The sequence below is a fragment of the Salmo salar genome, chromosome 09, assembly GCF_965601325.2.
Source record: "Salmo salar chromosome 09, fSalSal1, whole genome shotgun sequence".
NCBI lineage: Eukaryota > Metazoa > Chordata > Actinopteri > Salmoniformes > Salmonidae > Salmo > Salmo salar.
In genome coordinates this window covers 77989293-78006979 of record NC_138299.1, presented here as the reverse complement: position 1 = coordinate 78006979, position 17687 = coordinate 77989293, and the positions used below count along the sequence as shown (strand labels likewise).

Genomic DNA, 17687 nt, shown 5'->3' with positions numbered 1-17687 from the left:
ACCGTGCTTCTACACCTGCATTGCTTGCTGTTTGGGGTTTTAGGCTGGGTTTCTGTACAGCACTTTGAGATATCAGTTGATGTAAGAAGGGCTTTATAAATACATTTGATTTGATTTGATTTTGATGAATGAATTTAAAAGTTCAAAAATGGTTGTAGCAATTGCAGATTACCCCTTTCATTAATATAATGTATTGCAATGCTATATATATACAGCTTTCTTTTCAACTCTATCACTATCTAACTGGCACTGTATTCTGTGTTATTTTGTCATCACAGGTCACCTTCTGATGAACCAGAGGATACCTCAGTCAACAGATGACTCTACTGACGACCAGGAAGCCACCAAATCCACAAACTGATATCGCTTTTCTCAAACCAATATCCAACGCGTGTGTTAACTTCAGCAAACGTACCTGTCATTTCTGAAACACAACTAGGCCTTATGTGCTGTCTGAGAGTTAGTCATCTTTGTTATGTGATCTGTTCCATTATTATATTGAAGGTGTACTTTATGTGATTCATTCTTTATTATGAAAGGCAACAAGCTCTCCTATTCCATCATGTCTGCTCCTTTTCCATCTTTCTCCCTCTGTTTGTGACTGAATGGTGCCCCCTGGTGGAGATACAGCAGGTAGACCACGTATACAGATCTACTGTCTTTACACTATACAGATACTGTATGTCTAGATACATACTGTGCCATGCCTGATCACATTGGTCATGCCTTGCCACAATAGGCCATGTGTTTCATTCAGTTCTCTAAATGGTTCATTGTCCTTGTATTCGCTCACAATAACACATATCTAGGTCATGGTGTTCCCTGCTGGTTTGAAAGAGCATTTTTGCATTTACTTTGACTTTATGTACGTGTTTTGCTTACATAACTAATGTTGTGGTCTCTGTGTATTTAATGGACTTTTATTGATCCAGTGATCGGAAAGAGGGATGCTGACATGGAGGAGAATGTGTGGGGATTAGAGGGTGGTGAGGATGGGCTATGTATTGGGGGAGGTGAGGATGGGCGAGGGATTGGGGGAGGTTGAGGATGGGCGAGGGATTGGGGGAGGTTGAGGATGGGCGAGGGATAAGAGGGATGTGAGGATGGGCAAGGGATTGGGTGGAGGTGAGGATGGGCAAAGGATTAGAGGGAGGTGGGGTTTGGGCCAGGGACTGGGGGGAGGTGCGGATGTGCAAGGGATGGGAGGAGGTGAGGATGGGCGAGGGATTGGGGGGACGTTAGGATGAGACAGGGATTAGAGGGACGTGAGGATGGGACAGGGATTAGAGGGAGGTGAGGATGGGTGAGGGATTGGGGAGTTGAACAGTATGTTTATGGGGAGGAGGTAGGCATGATGAGAGGAGAAGAACATTGTACCACGCAGAAGAAGGCCCATGGCTCACAGAGCTGCTGGAGGAACACGTTGTGTAATGATGTGTGTAATACTGTAGGTGTGTAATACTGTCTAATACTGTAGGTGTGTAATACTGTGTAATACTGTAGGTGTGTAATACTGTGTAATACTGTAGGTGTGTAATACTGTGTAATACTGTAGGTGTGTAATACTGTGTAATACTGTAGGTGTGCAATACTGTGTAATACTGTAGGTGTGTAATACTGTGTAATACTGTAGGTGTGTAATACTGTGTAATACAGGTGTTCCCTCTGAGGCCCAGGTGAAGAGGCTTGACTAGGCCTCAATAAGGTCAAGACTTGGATTATGTCCTGAAGGGAAATGCAGTTTAGCAGCCCTCGTCATTATGAATGTGGTGGCCGTTAGTTTATTAGATCATGAGAAGAATGCCTGTTTGTTCATGCATCCTATGGAACGCAACAATGCTTCAGATTCATCCGGACCATGAAATCTACTAAACAACACCCCAGCATTTTATACCAGGCTATGGTTTCTATTCATAGACACATCTTGTCTGGTGATATTTTAGTGGGTGTGAAACGTTGTATGCCTGTATTTTTCAAGCTGATACAGTAACTCCAGCCCTGCTACACCGTCCCTATGGTTCTCCTGCCCCTCCTGTCGGACAGAAGGTTACACTCCAGTTCCAGAAGCGTCTTGCCTCCATGGAGACCGTTTCCTTATTAAGATAATTATTTTCAATCTGTGGCACCCGCCGACCTAATTACTCTTCTGGATCCGGCCGATACTCATCTGTTGACATTCGGAACTCGTTCTCTGGGATTTTAAAAGAAAAAGTGCATGGAGAGGGGGGTGAAGAATGTTTGGCAGATTTCGTCCAGGTGTGGCATTTAAGCTCCCAGCCCAGTCCCACTGTCTTTACTTAAAATTATATTCTGTTTGTTCAGTTAAGGAACCTCGACTATTCTCTGCGGGCAAATGGAAATGCATGCACTCCAATGGGCATGTACTGGCATTTTACTATGTTTATTCCTTGCCACAGCTGACCGTGGCAGAAAGCTTGCCCCGGTGTTAGTGCGCCTGGCAACTTTTTCACCCTAAAACTATTTCCTAACTTTAAAGTGGATGTGTGACCGATGCTGATTGACATTGAAAAGGTGCCTCGATCAATTTAACCCATCATCAGAATGAAACCTGTTTGGGGGAAGCTGGTGATGTCATGAGCATCATCGGCTCAACAGGGCAGGATCCGTACTTGATATATTAGGAAGAAGAGCAAATTATGAGAAAAAAAACTTTATTCTCAGAAATGTATATACAATATATGTGTTAGGAGATGACTGTTTAAGCATTTGTGGATCACCTGCATCACAAATGCAGTTTGCATATCTACAGGTATATTCCTACATATTCTTACAATTCGTCCGTTTTAGATGAATAAACGCAACCTGGTTATTTGTGTCCGTTTTTGTAAACGTTCAAAAATAGAATTGATATTTATAACAATGTGCAAAGCGCTGTCCAATCTTAGGCTGTTTGGATGTTTCTCATCATTTTTCTTTGCTCCAGGCTGATTGTCAAATCAATAAATAATAATAATAACAATAATAAATGTAATCAATTGAAAAACAGACTGTGGAAAACATGTGGCAGTAATGTATACAAAATAACAATGGCCAACAGTGGCAGATCTTAAAACGGTTTAAAGATCACTCTTCTTGGATTCATTCATCCATCTCCCTCGTTAGCATGGAGGTCGAAAGTTGATTTATTAATTCCTCCGTTGTACACATTTAATTCATTCAGTCATGAATTAATCCCTTTTCATTGAACTCTCTGTCCTTAGTACGTTTCCTATGTTTACAGACCATAGGGCTCATTCATTCATTCATTCATTCATTCATTCATTCATTCATTCATTCATTCATTCATTCATATCATAGTGGCTACTCACTCATTCCCTCTCTCAGAGTCCCATTATTAATCGTTATACAGGTCATTGTTGATGACAGCTGCTGCTGCGTCTGTCCGGGGCTCGTAGTTGTGGATGAAACGTCTCTTCTTGCCGAAGGTGGAGAAGGAGTTGTGGACGTCCAGCTCGCTGCGGTGGTGGGTGGCTGCTGGCCTCAGGGTGCACAGGGCCGACGGCGTGCCAGGGATGTACACGTTGTGTTGGTAGTCTGAAGGTGGTTGGGGGTGAGGATGAGGATGGGGGTGAGGGGGGAGTGGAGGTTGCTGAGGCTGCTGGGGTTGGGGTTGGGGCTGTTGCTGGGGTGGAGGGGTGCACCGAGGGGTCCAGGAGCGAGGAGGTGGCCCAGTGGCAGGAGGAGACATATTGTAGTCTATAGAAGAAAAAACATAATGTTGATTAATATACTGAAAGACTGAAATCAAGGATAGTACAGACACACACATAAACGCTGTGGAAGTGGTGCATATGTCATATAACATAAAACAATTCAATAAGGGAAAGCTGCACACTCTAGGAGCTCAGATGCAAAAATATCGGCTCAACAGGGCAGGATCCATACTTGATATACATGCTGTCTTCATCAGGGTATAACATACCTGCTCATTGTCTGTTTGCTATTATCCAGGGAGAGCCATTAGCTCTCTCTCTGTATTGTGTGTGTGTGTGTGTGTGTGTGTGTGTGTGTGTGTGTGTGTGTGTGTGTGTGTGTGTGTGTGTGTGTGTGTGTGTGTGTGAGTGTGTGTGTGTGTGTGTGTGTGTGTGTGTGTGTGTGTGTGTGTGTGTGTGTGTGTGTGTGTGTGTGTGTGTGTGTGTGTTTCAAGCCCAGGCCCTCATGTACCCCTCATGTGGGTGCCCCAGGTCCAGTACTGGCCCGTCATGGGTGTCATGTAGTTCTCTGGGTCTGCAAGCATGGCCTTCCTCATCAGAGTGCTGTCCATGTTGATAGCGTTATAGCTGCGGAGGATATAGATCCATCCATGAAGAATCACATAATATGTTCTGGCATGACCACACACCAGCCATTCATTAATAACATTCTGTCTCGAGGACCGGTATGCTGAGGTAGTTGGAAGTGTACATGTCAAAGGTGATTGTTACCTTTTCACAGAGGACTTCTGGTTCTTTGGGAGGGTCCAGTCTATGTTTGGTTGTTTGAGCTATAGATTAAGAGAGAAAATAAGATCTTAAAACCACGTCTAAAAACCTTGTTAAAGAGATGAGCTTCGACACGAATAGTGATTCAATGTTTTCTCAGTAAATATCAGTAGAGTTCTATTCATTTCCATATTCTACATTATATTCATGTCACTTTAAAGGACCAGTGCAGTCAGAAACGTGATGTTCCCTGTGTTGTATATATATTTCCACACTATGAGGTTGGAATAATACTGTGAAATTGTGAAAATGATGATGATGCCCTTTTAGTGTAAGAGCTTGTTTGAAACGACTGCCTGATATTTCAGCCTGTTCTGGTGGGATGGTTTTTGGCCTGCCTGTTGACATTACCATGTGATAAATTAGTTAATAGACCAATAAGAGAGTTCCAAACCTCTCTACTAATAACATCTAGTTTTTAGTTTTCCCCTCCTCACTCAGACCACTCCCACAGTCCTAGCTAGATTATTGCTTGAGAAATTGCTCTTTGCTAAAAAGCTATTTTTGTCTCCTTTTGACCATTTTAATTTAAACAATCACAGTAAGGTACTTAATTGTAACCCAGAAATGACGTGATATTGAAATAAAAACGGCTGAATTGGACATTTATGGAACGGACGTCTAAATGAATTCGACAAATGATATTTTTTCCATAGAGCTTGACTGCCTCCCTGTGGTCTTTTTTCAGACCGCAGCAAGGATGTGCGTCGTGCGTTGAGCAATGACTCGCCTGTCATTTACTTCGCTTTCATCCACTGCAGCACAACACAGCAGGGGAGGGGGACGGCACTACAGAGTGATATGTATTCCGGGAATAAGTCTCATAGTGTGGATTCCATGCTCTATTAATTCACTATTATTAGAATCGGTATTGAAAATACATTCCACGCCAGCTCTACACAAAAACCTATTAGAACCCAACAGGGATGAAACGAAAACACGATTTTAATATTCAAAGGAAACCTTGACACTCAGGAAATTAATACAATTATACACGTAATTGTTTTTTGTGTTTTATGTATCATTTTTTTACATGAATATTGCCCTGATTCTCCGAGAAGATCAGCTTTTAATTATGTCTTGCTGAGAGGCGAGAAAAGTTGTGCCGTCCTTGCAGCTTTACCTAGTTATCTAGGTCATCTCAGCTGATCAGTCTGTTTCACAGAACAGTTGACCTGTGTGTAGGAGAGGCCTAATCTGTCTCCTCTTTCACCTTCAATTTATGTCTTTTTTATCACCCTGCTGAGATTACACTAGGCCGACATGTTGGTCTACATACACCATTGATATGGTTGACAATAGGCTATATAACCATCCCACTGTTTAGTTGGTAAGTCTTTGAGCTGGTATCGTGTCATCCGCCGATCCGCGGCATGCTGTGCACCCATCCAATTGACTCATGTGGGAGAGTGACTCTCGGCGAACACTGGGGTGATTTAAGGGAACCAATGAACGTCATCAAGGACACCAAGCCCCTGGAGGGACATAGCTACGAGCAGAACAATCAGCATGACCTCGAATCAAGGTCTTTATATGGCCAGAGGTGTTCCTGCTATGAATGGGACTGACATTTTTAGTCTTCAGTCTATACGGAGATGGGATATTCTAGGAAGAAAAGTGTCCCTTTATCCGTCACTGTCTGCTTACATCGTACCAGATAATAGAAATGCACAATGGGCAATACGCACACATCACGTTCACGGTTTGCCGGTCACATCTAGTGACTCCGACAACAGCAGTCTCGCCTTCCTCTCTCTCTCTCTCTCTCTGTCCCTCCCTCGGTCCCTCGGTCCCCCCACCCCCACCCACCCTTCCTTCGCTCAGGACAAAACACGGATCTACATCTCTCTCCTCGCCGGGGCAATCTACAGGCGTTCCACGTCCCAGCCAGGGCCATGCCCCCCTCATCCCCCCTACCTCTTCTCCTCCCCAGTACCCCAGAAACCAGCCCTTTGCCATTTTTCATCAATAATGGACGCGACCCCCTTTCGTATGCATCGCGTTGTGTGCAGTATAACGGCTCGACCGTGACTGTGCCCTTGAGGCATAGTTAGTGAGGTGATCTGTTCAAACAAATGAGAGGTGGACGATTCTCCAGAACGGTCGTTGACAGCATACTTTAGCCCAGAAAAGCGGAGTTCTATTTCCGAGATGGCCTGTCATTCACCTTGTCTGTCAGCCGTTAACCTTGTACTTATGGTAAAAACTCTATTCGCAGACACTACTATAAATCAATTCCAACTGGTGGTTTGTGAAGGAAAAGTATGGGCGATGTCTCTCTCGTCGTAAATGTGATAAGCAGGAGACAGAACATGCAATGACATTGATTGTATGCTACCACACCAATACGCAAGCATACAAACGTTACGGGATTTCTCATGTATTATATTACTCGGAAAATGTTTTCAAATGAACAATGGACAAATGATGATCATAGACAGCTCAAATAGCTTAGAAACCAAAATGGATTAGGGATCGATGTATAAGCATCGAAACAAACAGGACTGAGGTTTATTCATCTCCGTTGCTCTGTGAAACGGATATTTCTGGCAGACGGTTCTGTTCTGCGCGCGACGAGAGAGACATAAGCTCCACAACACACGTTCAGTGTAAAATATACTGTGGTTCTTGTTTCATATTTCTTTCATAGCCTCTGTGAATAGAATATCCACTCTCTTATTATAAAACCAAAACATTTCATCACGTCATTACTGTAGGTCTATAACTAAGGTATAAACACTAACAGGAATGGGAAATAAAAATGTGTAGGTTGCATTAGTAGAGAATTTTACTCAGCCTGATGAATATTGACGTCTGAATATTGTGTCGTTCAAGTTCACTCAGATACAGTCACACTGCCGCATGTATGATTTCGCCTTTATTAGATAGAATGTGAAGTACTTGATTATGTTTTAAACAAAAATGGGCATTAACACACAGTATATGTGAAAGTATAAGTGAAAGGGCTAAATGAATTCTATAAATTCTAACACATTCACTCTCACGTTACCTCATTCGGAGTGGTGGCTCCGGAATTGTTATTCACGGATGCGCTCCGGTTGTGCGCGCTCCAAGCAAAGTTGTCAGCCCCCTTCGTCTCGTTGTTCCTCGAGGTACTGCTGGGGCTGCACGGCTTCAGGAACATAAAGTCACTCTTAGCTGACTCGGGGGTCAGACACACTTTATAGCAGTAAGCTTGGGACAGAGTACCGTTGCCGTTTACCTCCATGCAGTTGGTAGGCACTTTAGCCCCGGTGGAGATTTGCAGGTTCAGGTTAGATTTTTTGAATACCTCGGGGGGTGGCTCTGGCTGGAAGCCCCCGCAGCAGCAGCAGACGAAGGGAGGGAGGCTGTACCCGCTGAGGGTGTCTCTGTCCTTGTAACATTTGACCGCAGCCAGCACAATAATAGCCACAAGGAAGATTAGCGAGATAGTGCTCAGTGACACGATCAAGTAGAGGGCGAGGTTGGAGGGGGGCTGCGGGCTCAGAGTGAGGTCGCCGAAATCAGACAGGGACTCGGGCACGTTCTCGACCACGGAGAGGAGGATGGAGACGGTGGCGGAGAGAGGCGGCTGGCCGTTGTCCTTGACCAGGATGACGAGTCTCTGCCTCGTAGCGTCCTTATCCACGAGCCGGCGAATTGTCCTGATTTCTCCTGTGTAGAGCGCGACACTGAACAGCCCCGGGTCCGTAGCCTGGAGCACCTGGTAGGAGAGGCGGGAGTTCTGTCCTGCGTCCGCATCTAGAGCAGTGATCTTGATGACTAGGTACCCCGCATCCACTGACCTCGGGACCACCTCTGTCGTTACAGTCCCGTTCTTGGGCAAGGGGGACACGATGACCGGAGAGTTGTCGTTCTGGTCCAATACGAACACATTTACTGTGACATTGCTGCTGAGTGGGGGGAAACCGGCGTCCTGCGCCTGCACCAGTATCTGAAAGTTCCTTAGCTGCTCGTAGTCAAAGGAGCGCAGCGCGTAGATGTTTCCGTTGTCCGAGTTGATGGAGACGTAAGTGGACACGGGCATGCCATGGATCTGACCCTCTAGAATCGAGTAGGACAGATAGGCGTTCTGATTAGAATCGGGATCGAAAGCAGTGACTGAGCAAATGGATGCGCCCGGGGCGTTATTCTCAGTCACATAAACTGTGTATGATGGCTGGGCGAAGCGCGGGGGGTTATCGTTAATGTCAGACACTTTGACTAGGATGGTTTTCCTCGTGGAGAGCGACGGGGAGCCCAGGTCCCGGGCCGTGAGGGTGATGTTGTACTCGGAGAAGGCTTCTCTGTCGAGAAACTCGCTAGTCACCAGAGTGTAGTAGTTCTTAAAAGAGGAGTGCAGCTGGAAGGGGACGTTGCTGGGGATCTGGCAGTCCACATTCCCGTTCTCTCCCGAGTCCCGGTCCATGACGCTTATAACGGCTATCACCGTTCCCGGTGGTGCGTCCTCCTGGACAGGCGTGGAAACGGAGGTGAGGATGACTTCTGGCGCGTTGTCATTCACATCTAAGATATCCACCAGTACCTTACTGTGCACGGCCACTGCCGAGGGACCCCTGTCTTTAGCCTGCACATACAGCTCATACACACTCGCTTTCTCATAGTCCACAATCCCCTTCACACGGATCTCACCTGTGTACTGGTCTACGCTGAACAGCTCGCGCACTTTCAGAGGTGCGTGCCCACTGAATGCATAGGACACCTCCCCGTTCGCACCCTCGTCCAAATCAGTAGCATTTAGCTTCATCACTAATGTCCCTCTCGGTGCGTTTTCTACCAGGCTCGCCCGGTAAACAGACCGGTCGAAAACGGGCACGTTGTCGTTGGCATCCAGCACGGTGATGGTGATGAGAGCTGTGCCCGAGCGCTCAGGCGACCCCCCGTCCACGGACGTGAGGACCATCTCTTGCGTCTTCTGCTGCTCCCGGTCCAGTGGGGTCTCCAGCACGAGCTCGGCAAACTTGCTCCCATCATTACGCGTCTGGATGTTCAGCACAAAGTGTTCGTTGGAACTCAGCTGGTAGGAGCGGAGCGAGTTGGTGCCCACGTCCTGGTCCTGCGCACTTTCCAACGGGAACCGAGACCCGGGCGCCGCGGACTCTGTAATCTCCAGATTAAACTCGCTCCATGGGAAATTGGGAGAGTTGTCATTCACATCCAGAATCTCCACCTCCACTCGGTACAGTTCTAACGGATTCTCGATCACCACTTGCAAGTGCAAGAAGCAGGTCGGACTCCGTTCACACAGTTCCTCGCGGTCAATCTTCTCATTAACGAACAAAATACCGTTTTCCAGATTCACTTCTAAGTATTGTTTTTTGGCCCCGGATACAATCCGAAACCGACGAGAGGACAGCTTGGCTACATCCAAGCCCAGGTCCTCGGCGATATTACCGACAAAAGCTCCGTGCTCCAACTCCTCGGGGATAGAGTACCGAATCTGTGCGAGAACCAGGTCCACCACACAAGTGCACACCAGCAGGCACCCCACCAGCCCGGTTAACGGTGTCCACCGAGTGCTCACTAGCCTGTGCGCCATCTCAAACGCGCACCAGAAAATCGTCAAGAGTGAAAACAGCACAGAATGATTTTACCCGTCACTGACATTATGCACTTTATACAATGATTTGTCGATTTGTTTCCAGTTGTTGTAGAAACAAATAAAAAGGCAAAACTTCAGAGCAGATTGCTCCTTTGCGCACGTACAATATACTTTCATCAAATTATTGCACTTTAGAATAATCTAAAACAGGAAGGGAAACCTGGATGCGAGGAGTAAAGCGTCTCTGCTCCACGCGCGCAGTAGCAGTGTGTGAGCGGGGGAGGCTCGCACTATGATTTCCCAGTGTATTAGATATTCCGAGGAGCCGATGGGGAGGTGTGTCTGTGTGTGTGTGTGTGTGTGTGTGTGTGTGTGTGTGTGTGTGTGTGTGTGTGTGTGTGTGTGTGTGTGTGTGTGTGTGTGTGTGTGTGTGTGTGTTAGGAGAAGTAGGGGTCCGTGGCTACGCCCAGCACTATATTGGAGGACGACGACATGAGAGCAGCGACGCTAATTACAGTAGCACGGTTAACCCTTTATCTTGCGCGGCTCCTCCGAGCGATTAGAGACGCGACAACAGCGTAGCTTCCATTCGAGACATCAGGGGCAGATTTGGATTAGGGGTAAATCACTTTTCATCGAGGGTGTCGTTTTCTAGTTATTCGCTGAGCAGCTGACGCAGATTTCAAAGGTCTCGTCCGGCACATGGTCCTTCAGGCCTTTCAATAAAACACTTTATAAAAACACAGTGATGGGAACACAACTATAACAACAACTAAAAAGGCTCTTCTTGCATTTTATAGCTATTGGCCACTGTAGGTCTACATAGGATTGCAAATAGGGTTTCTTTGAAAATGAATGCCCAAAATGACCCCATGGATTTATCATCATAGAGTATTTGGGGTTTACAAAAAGAATCCTTAATGGGTTATTCAATTTTAATGATTGTTTGTGAGCATCTATTTTCCAGCTAAAAATAATGAAGGCAAAAAAAGAGGCACTGGTACTCTCTGGTACAAACACGCATTACAACGGCTTGATCTGTATAGGCAGACCTGAACACGTATCAACTCAATCAACATAAAAGCAACTTCATAAAACCATAATCACACCGTTTAATCACAGGAAGGTATTACTGTTGGGATTATATCATAGTCACATTTTACATGATTATTTACAGGGATAATTGCGATCATTTTACGGAGATAACATAAAAACATGGCAAAAGACAGGAGGTTATTTGTACAGACAAGGCACAATCTTAGCCCAAGTAATTTGAACAGATGTAAATATGATGGAATAACTTTATAAGATTATGGAGATGGCAGTTTTGGCTCTGAAAAGACAAAGAGGAAAGCCCGGGACTCTTAAGAGTGTGGCACATGTTTGCTCAAATCTAATCCTACCCATTTAATCCTGGTCAGTCAGTCAGACATCAAAACACACACACACACACACACACACACACACACACACACACACACACACACACACACACACACACACACACACACACACACACACACACACACACACACACACACACACACACACACACACACACACACACCTTAGGCATACAGAATCCCTCGGCGCGCTCGGCGTAGTCTCTTGACAGACTCAAGTCGCATTCCAATTAAACCCCGTGGCTCGAGCTCAAATTTCTCCACTTGAGCTGACGACACAGCCACGGAGACCAAAGAACATTTTCCCCGACACCCTCTCTTAGCGACGACCCCCTTCCCCCTTCACCCCCAGAGACCATCCACCCGCCTCTTCTTCTAGTGGAAAAAAGGGAAATCCGCGGGTTTAAACAACCAGAAAACACAATCTGCTCACAGACTTAACCTCCAGCAGATGGTTAAGCTTCTCCAGAAATGATTACATTTCTGAAAAAACACCAGTTCCATTGGTTTCCTCGTCTTTTTAATTAACGGAGTGGAGGATTAGTGTGTAGCTATCCGGGATCAACCGTTCCCCAACAGAAGAATACAAATGTTTTGTGATAAATAATCCCAAAACACTCCGTTGGATGCACCGACAGTCCTCGGTGCCTGTTACATTAACATGCATTACATGGCGCATTAAGATCGTTTCATCCGCCCTCGCCTCTCCTCGCATTCCCACTTGCATTGTCCGATGGCAAAAGCATCACGGCATTCTCTGAACTGCTCTCACACTAAACAATCACCTTAACCGTGACCCGGCCGAGCACACACAGAGGTCATTTCATTGCTTTCTCTGTCTCTACCGTTCCCTCTCCCTCCCTCACTCTCTCTCTCTCTCTCTCTCACACACACACACACACACACACACACACACACACACACACACACACACACACACACACACACACACACACACACACACACACACACACACACACACACACACACACACACACACACACAATGAGAGAGGAGAGCTGAGAGAGGAGAGCTGATAGAGAGGCAGGAGAGAGAGCTGAGAGAGGAGAGCTGAGAGAGGAGAGCTGATAGAGAGGCAGGAGAGAGAGCTGAGAGAGGAGAGCTGAGAGAGGAGAGCTGATAGAGAGGCAGGAGAGAGAGCTGAGAGAGGAGAGCTGAGAGAGGAGAGCTGATAGAGAGGCAGGAGAGAGAGCTGAGAGAGGAGAGCTGAGAGAGGAGAGCTGATAGAGAGGCAGGAGAGAGAGCTGAGAGAGGAGAGCTGATAGAGAGGCAGGAGAGAGAGCTGAGAGAGGAGAGCTGAGAGAGGAGAGCTGATAGAGAGGCAGGAGAGAGAGCTGAGAGAGGAGAGCTGATAGAGAGGCAGGAGAGAGAGCTGAGAGAGGAGAGCTGAGAGAGGAGAGCTGATAGAGAGGCAGGAGAGAGAGCTGAGAGAGGAGAGCTGAGAGAGGAGAGCTGATAGAGAGGCAGGAGAGAGAGCTGAGAGAGGAGAGCTGAGAGAGGAGAGCTGATAGAGAGGCAGGAGAGAGAGCTGAGAGACGTGGAGAGAGACGATAGGCGACAGTCCGGAGATAACTAACTACACCAAGAGTTGAACGGCAGTTCGTTCTTTTCTGTTGACATAGAGGCAAGATGTACCATCACTGAGTGGGCATGGAGTTCAATGAACAACAATCCGCAACAGCAACTATACGTGTTTTAAACATTACATGAAGCTGAAGATCATTTGTTTACAAAGACTTCTAGAACGACAAAAAAATATGTAAATGTCTCTGTGGTCTTCTAGCCTCTCCCCCGTTGACAACCTCCCTCTGCTCAAGTCATGTTGTCCCATCTTGACTCTCTCGATCTGTTGGAGGCTTGAAACACACAACGTTCAACTCTGTCGGAAAGTCATAGTCCAGACCTGCTTTATCATATATCTGTGTTACTTTATTCTGGTTTGTGGAAGTTGAAAACGTTATTATTTAATTAGCCAAATGTCAGTAAAGTAGGCTATAAATCACTTGTCATGACATTACAAATGAATAAGAATATTAACTGAAAAGACTGAAAATCTTAAACTGCGGCTCATTCACTTCCTAAACTCTGAATTGTACTGAAATGAATTTGACCTTAAGCCATGTGGAAAGTCTTTAATGTATAGGCTTACTGACAATCGTTTTTATTCGTGATCCTAGAGCGCCATCTGCCGGATAATTGTTAGAGGAGAAATGTCAGAGTCGACAGTACTGCAATACTGTAGCCTACAATCATAATCTTTGTTTTCTTTACATTGAAACAATAGAAACACGTACATTTCATATTAAACTATATCCTCAAAACAAAGCCTATATATGTATTTTAAAAATACGGGTGAAATGTGAAGGCAAAGGCTACAAAAAAAAGTTTGAATGTACAACGTAACAACTCTCTAAAGGGAAGTTATCCCAATCGTAATGCTGAACCCTCACCAATAACAACAATTTCTCATTTGTAGTAGATTTTTTCATTTTTGGTGGTTCGTATGTGGGCCCACTGGATCTTTTCACAGCTGAAGTAACCTCCGCAGTGACCCAGCGCCGAGAGGGGAGCCTGCAAAATGATTACAGACCTCCGCTGTGATTTAGGCCACGTTAATCAGTGTATTGCACAAGTTTTCCATAACCCATAGGTCAATGGGGGACTGCAGGTTCCCAGTGAATGCAAGTACGAGACAGAAACTATACTGGGGAAAAACTCTATGATTATAAGATATAAATAATTTGGTAGACCTAAATCAGATATATAGTTTTTTTATGCCCCAGGCCAGGATAAATACATTTAACAAAATAAAGATCCCCACAGTGTCACTATTTAATGCTGTTAATTCAGTTACTGCTATTGATTTAATGTTATTACTAAATGTCCATAATACAAATGGAAAATGCAACCTATCAACTGAATTGTAATTGTCTACTTTAAATTGAATTAACATATTTGTTTTGGAGAAATTTTTTCGATATAAAAAAAAAAGCGCTGGACAGCGCCCGTGGTTCGTACTTCTGGCCCGCGGACCATGAAACAGGAGTTCGATTGAAGTAACCACTGAGCTAAACCACCGCCGAGAATCTCGGGCAACAGAGCGACTTTTATAGCCTACGTCACAAGGAGCTTCCATAACACGGAAGTGACGGGGCCTTGTGTAATGTGTAAAGCGTTGGTGCATTTACCACTGCTGTACTTAGACGATGAGAGAGAAGCACAAACTAAGGCAACCAAACTTGACAATAAAAACAAGAATATCAGACTTGAAACTCCATTCAAGTCATAATAAACTGAGTAGCCCAGGGTGTTGAAGGTTCTTTGCGCTATAGGTTATCACAGTGCTATAAAGGTTTTGTAAAATTCGTCATTCATCTATATGGCTTAAGCATTGTACGTTAGATCAATAGCCTATGAGATTTTCTTGAACAAACGTCATAGGCTAACTTTTGTGAACAAAATTGAATTTCAATCGAAAAACACCAGGCAGCGCATGTGGGTTTGAACCATCACAGAGAACATTCAGAGAAGAAAAATATCCATATATAGCCTTGATGTGCATAGTACAATCAGTCAGAGTAGACATGAATGACTATATATACATTTATTGAGGTCAAATAACCAACCTGATTAAATCCATGTGCTGTTAACCAAGTGCCTAAATCACTTAGGCATATGACAGTATAAACCACTTCCAACATACCAATCATTTACATAGGAAAAACTCAATACATAATACTGATAATTATAATGTTTTTAGTTTTGGTTTTGCTGTTTTCATTATTACTAGACCCTATATACCTAAAACAGGTTGCCCAATGGCCTCTCATTTGAAATGCAAGAAATAATTTAGATTTAATCGTTCATGTTTATTAGGCCTATCTGATATTCCGTGGTCTGACAGCGACTCCTGCTGGTACATTCAGGTAAATCAGGCAGCCCACACAGAACAACGTACTGTAGAGTCTGGCACTACAGGTACACACAACCGGCCAAAGGCCTTTCTCACTGACCAGGTGGAATACCCCACCCATGTTATGGCCCAGCTAGGTTTCGTTTTATTAGCTTAGACAGTTATGCAAACAAGGGAAGGATGTGGTAATTGTTTTAGTTAGTTAAAACATTTAATAGGGACTATGGATTAGATTTCTTTACAGATAAATACATTTAACACAATAAAGATACCACAGGGTCACCCTCTATTACTGTCTATTCAGTTAATGTATTGCCTTACCTCCCTAATCTGACCTCATTTGCACATACTGTATATAGATTTTTCTATTCTGTTATTGACTGTACGTTTGTTTATTCCATGTGTAACTCTGTGTTGTTGTTTGTGTGGCACTGCTTTGCTTTATCTTGGCCAGGTCGCAGTTGTAAATGAGAACTTGTTCTCAACTGGCCTACCTGGATAAATAAAGGTGAAATATTATTATTATTATTATTATTTATGCTGTTATTAAATGTCCATAATACAAATGAAAAATGTAACCTATCAACTGAATTGTAATTGTACTTTAAACGGAATTAACATATTTGTTTTGTAGACCTATTTTTCTTTTAAATAAATAAAAAGCGTTGGACAGCGCCCGTGGATCGTACTTCATGGCCCGCGGGCCGTGAAACAGAAACCGAGTTGAAGTAACCACTGAGCTAAACCAGCGCCGGAAATCCAGGGCTGCAGATAGACCTTTGTATGAGATATAGCTTACGTCACAGAGCTCTCCCATAACACGGAACTGGCATGTCCTTGTGTAAAGCGTTGGTGCTCTTACCTGTGTATTACTCAGGCTATGAGACAAAAACACAAACTAATGCGACCAAACTTGACAATAAAAATAATAATTGAGATTGCATTCAAGTTTACTGAGGTCAAGTAACCACCCTGTTTAACTCCATGTGCCGTTAACCAAGTGCTTAAATCACTTAGGCATATGACAATATAAAAATAATCTCCAATATACACATCATTTCCATAGGAAAAACTCAATACATAATTCTGATAATTATGTTGACATTGTTTTTGTTTAGTTTTTGCAGTTTTCATTATTACTAGGCCCTATATATCTAAAATTGGTTCCCTAATGGCTTCCGATTTGAAATGCAATAAAAAAAATTGCAGTTTGAATTGTTCATGTTTGTTAGGGATATCTGATATTCCGTGGTCTCAGAGCGACTCCTGCTGGTATTTTCAGGTAAATCAGACAGTCTACACACGGATAATGTACTGTAGAGTGTGGCAGTGACCAGGTTTCGTTTTAATGGTTTAGACGGTTTTGTAAAGAAATGAAGGATGCACTGTAATTGTTGGACTGAATAGGCTACTGACATATCAACCTTTTCAGAATGTATTTATTTATTTAAAGATAAATACACTTAACAAAATAAAGATACCCACAGGGTCACTATGTATTTAATTATTAAATGTCCATAATACAAATGAAAATTCTAAACTGAATTGTAATTGTCTACTTTAAATGTAATTGAAATATTTGTTTTGGTGATCTATAAAAATAAAATACAAAATAAAACGCAGGACAGCGCCCGTGGTTCGTACTTCTGGCCCGCGGACCTTGAAAATGGATTTGTGTTGAAGTAACCATTGAGCTAAACCAGCGTCGAGAGTTTAGGGCTGCAGATTGACATTTGTATGAGATAGAGACTACGTCATATAAATCTTCAATAACATGGATTTGACGCCACACAACTGGCCAAATGGCTTTTCTCACCTCCAGATGGAATAGCCATTTCAAGACGGTTTTAGTTTTGATATGCCTACTACTACGGATGGAAAGACATAGGGCCCGCAAGACTACAACACATTTACAATAAATAAAACTAGCCTAACGTCTGTTTCATAATGAAAGGATATCCCAATGAAAGAAAAATAACTGCTGTAATATAGAGTAACAGGAGAGCGAAGTGAGAAAACGAAAGACAGCGCCCACGGTTCGACCTCCCAACCCGCTGAACGACGAGGAGTGGAAACTTGAGCATACGAAGTATTTTTTATTTATTTATTTAACTAGCCAAGTCAGTTAAGAACAAATTCTTATTTACAATGACAGCCTACCGGGGACAAACCCGGACGACGCTGGGCCAATTCAGGGGCGAAAATCTGATATCAACTTTGGAGGGAACAATTACATTACATTTTCTCAAGAGCAATTCCTGAGGGGGACACCAAAAGTAGTGCTGTAACACATAGCCTACATT

The 17687-nt window shown here is 44.1% G+C and overlaps 1 protein-coding gene across 1 annotated transcript; it reads right to left on the bottom strand.

The window, feature by feature from the left end:
• Positions 1-2655: 2655 nt before the first annotated feature.
• Positions 2656-10478, bottom strand: LOC106611827 (protocadherin gamma-A6). Its single transcript, XM_014212427.3, has 4 exons — positions 7513-10478; positions 4446-4504; positions 4186-4301; positions 2656-3717 (listed from the first exon to the last, which is right to left on the bottom strand). Exons 1-4 carry the CDS (start codon positions 10042-10044, stop codon positions 3356-3358), a joined length of 3069 nt encoding a protein of 1022 aa, XP_014067902.1. The 5' UTR covers positions 10045-10478; the 3' UTR covers positions 2656-3355.
• Positions 10479-17687: the final 7209 nt, after the last annotated feature.

What these genes read in the sequence shown, in the direction of transcription:
- LOC106611827 (XM_014212427.3), bottom strand. Translation starts at nt 10,044, where the DNA reads ATGGCGCACAGGCTAGTGAGCACTCGGTGGACACCGTTAACCGGGCTG. An exon ending in CAGAAGTCCTCTGTGAAAAG is followed by an intron (nt 4,302 to 4,445) that starts GTAACAATCACC and finishes TATCCTCCGCAG; the next exon opens with CTATAACGCTATCAACATGG. An exon ending in CTGGGGCACCCACATGAGGG is followed by an intron (nt 3,718 to 4,185) that starts GTACATGAGGGC and finishes TTTCTTCTATAG; the next exon opens with ACTACAATATGTCTCCTCCT.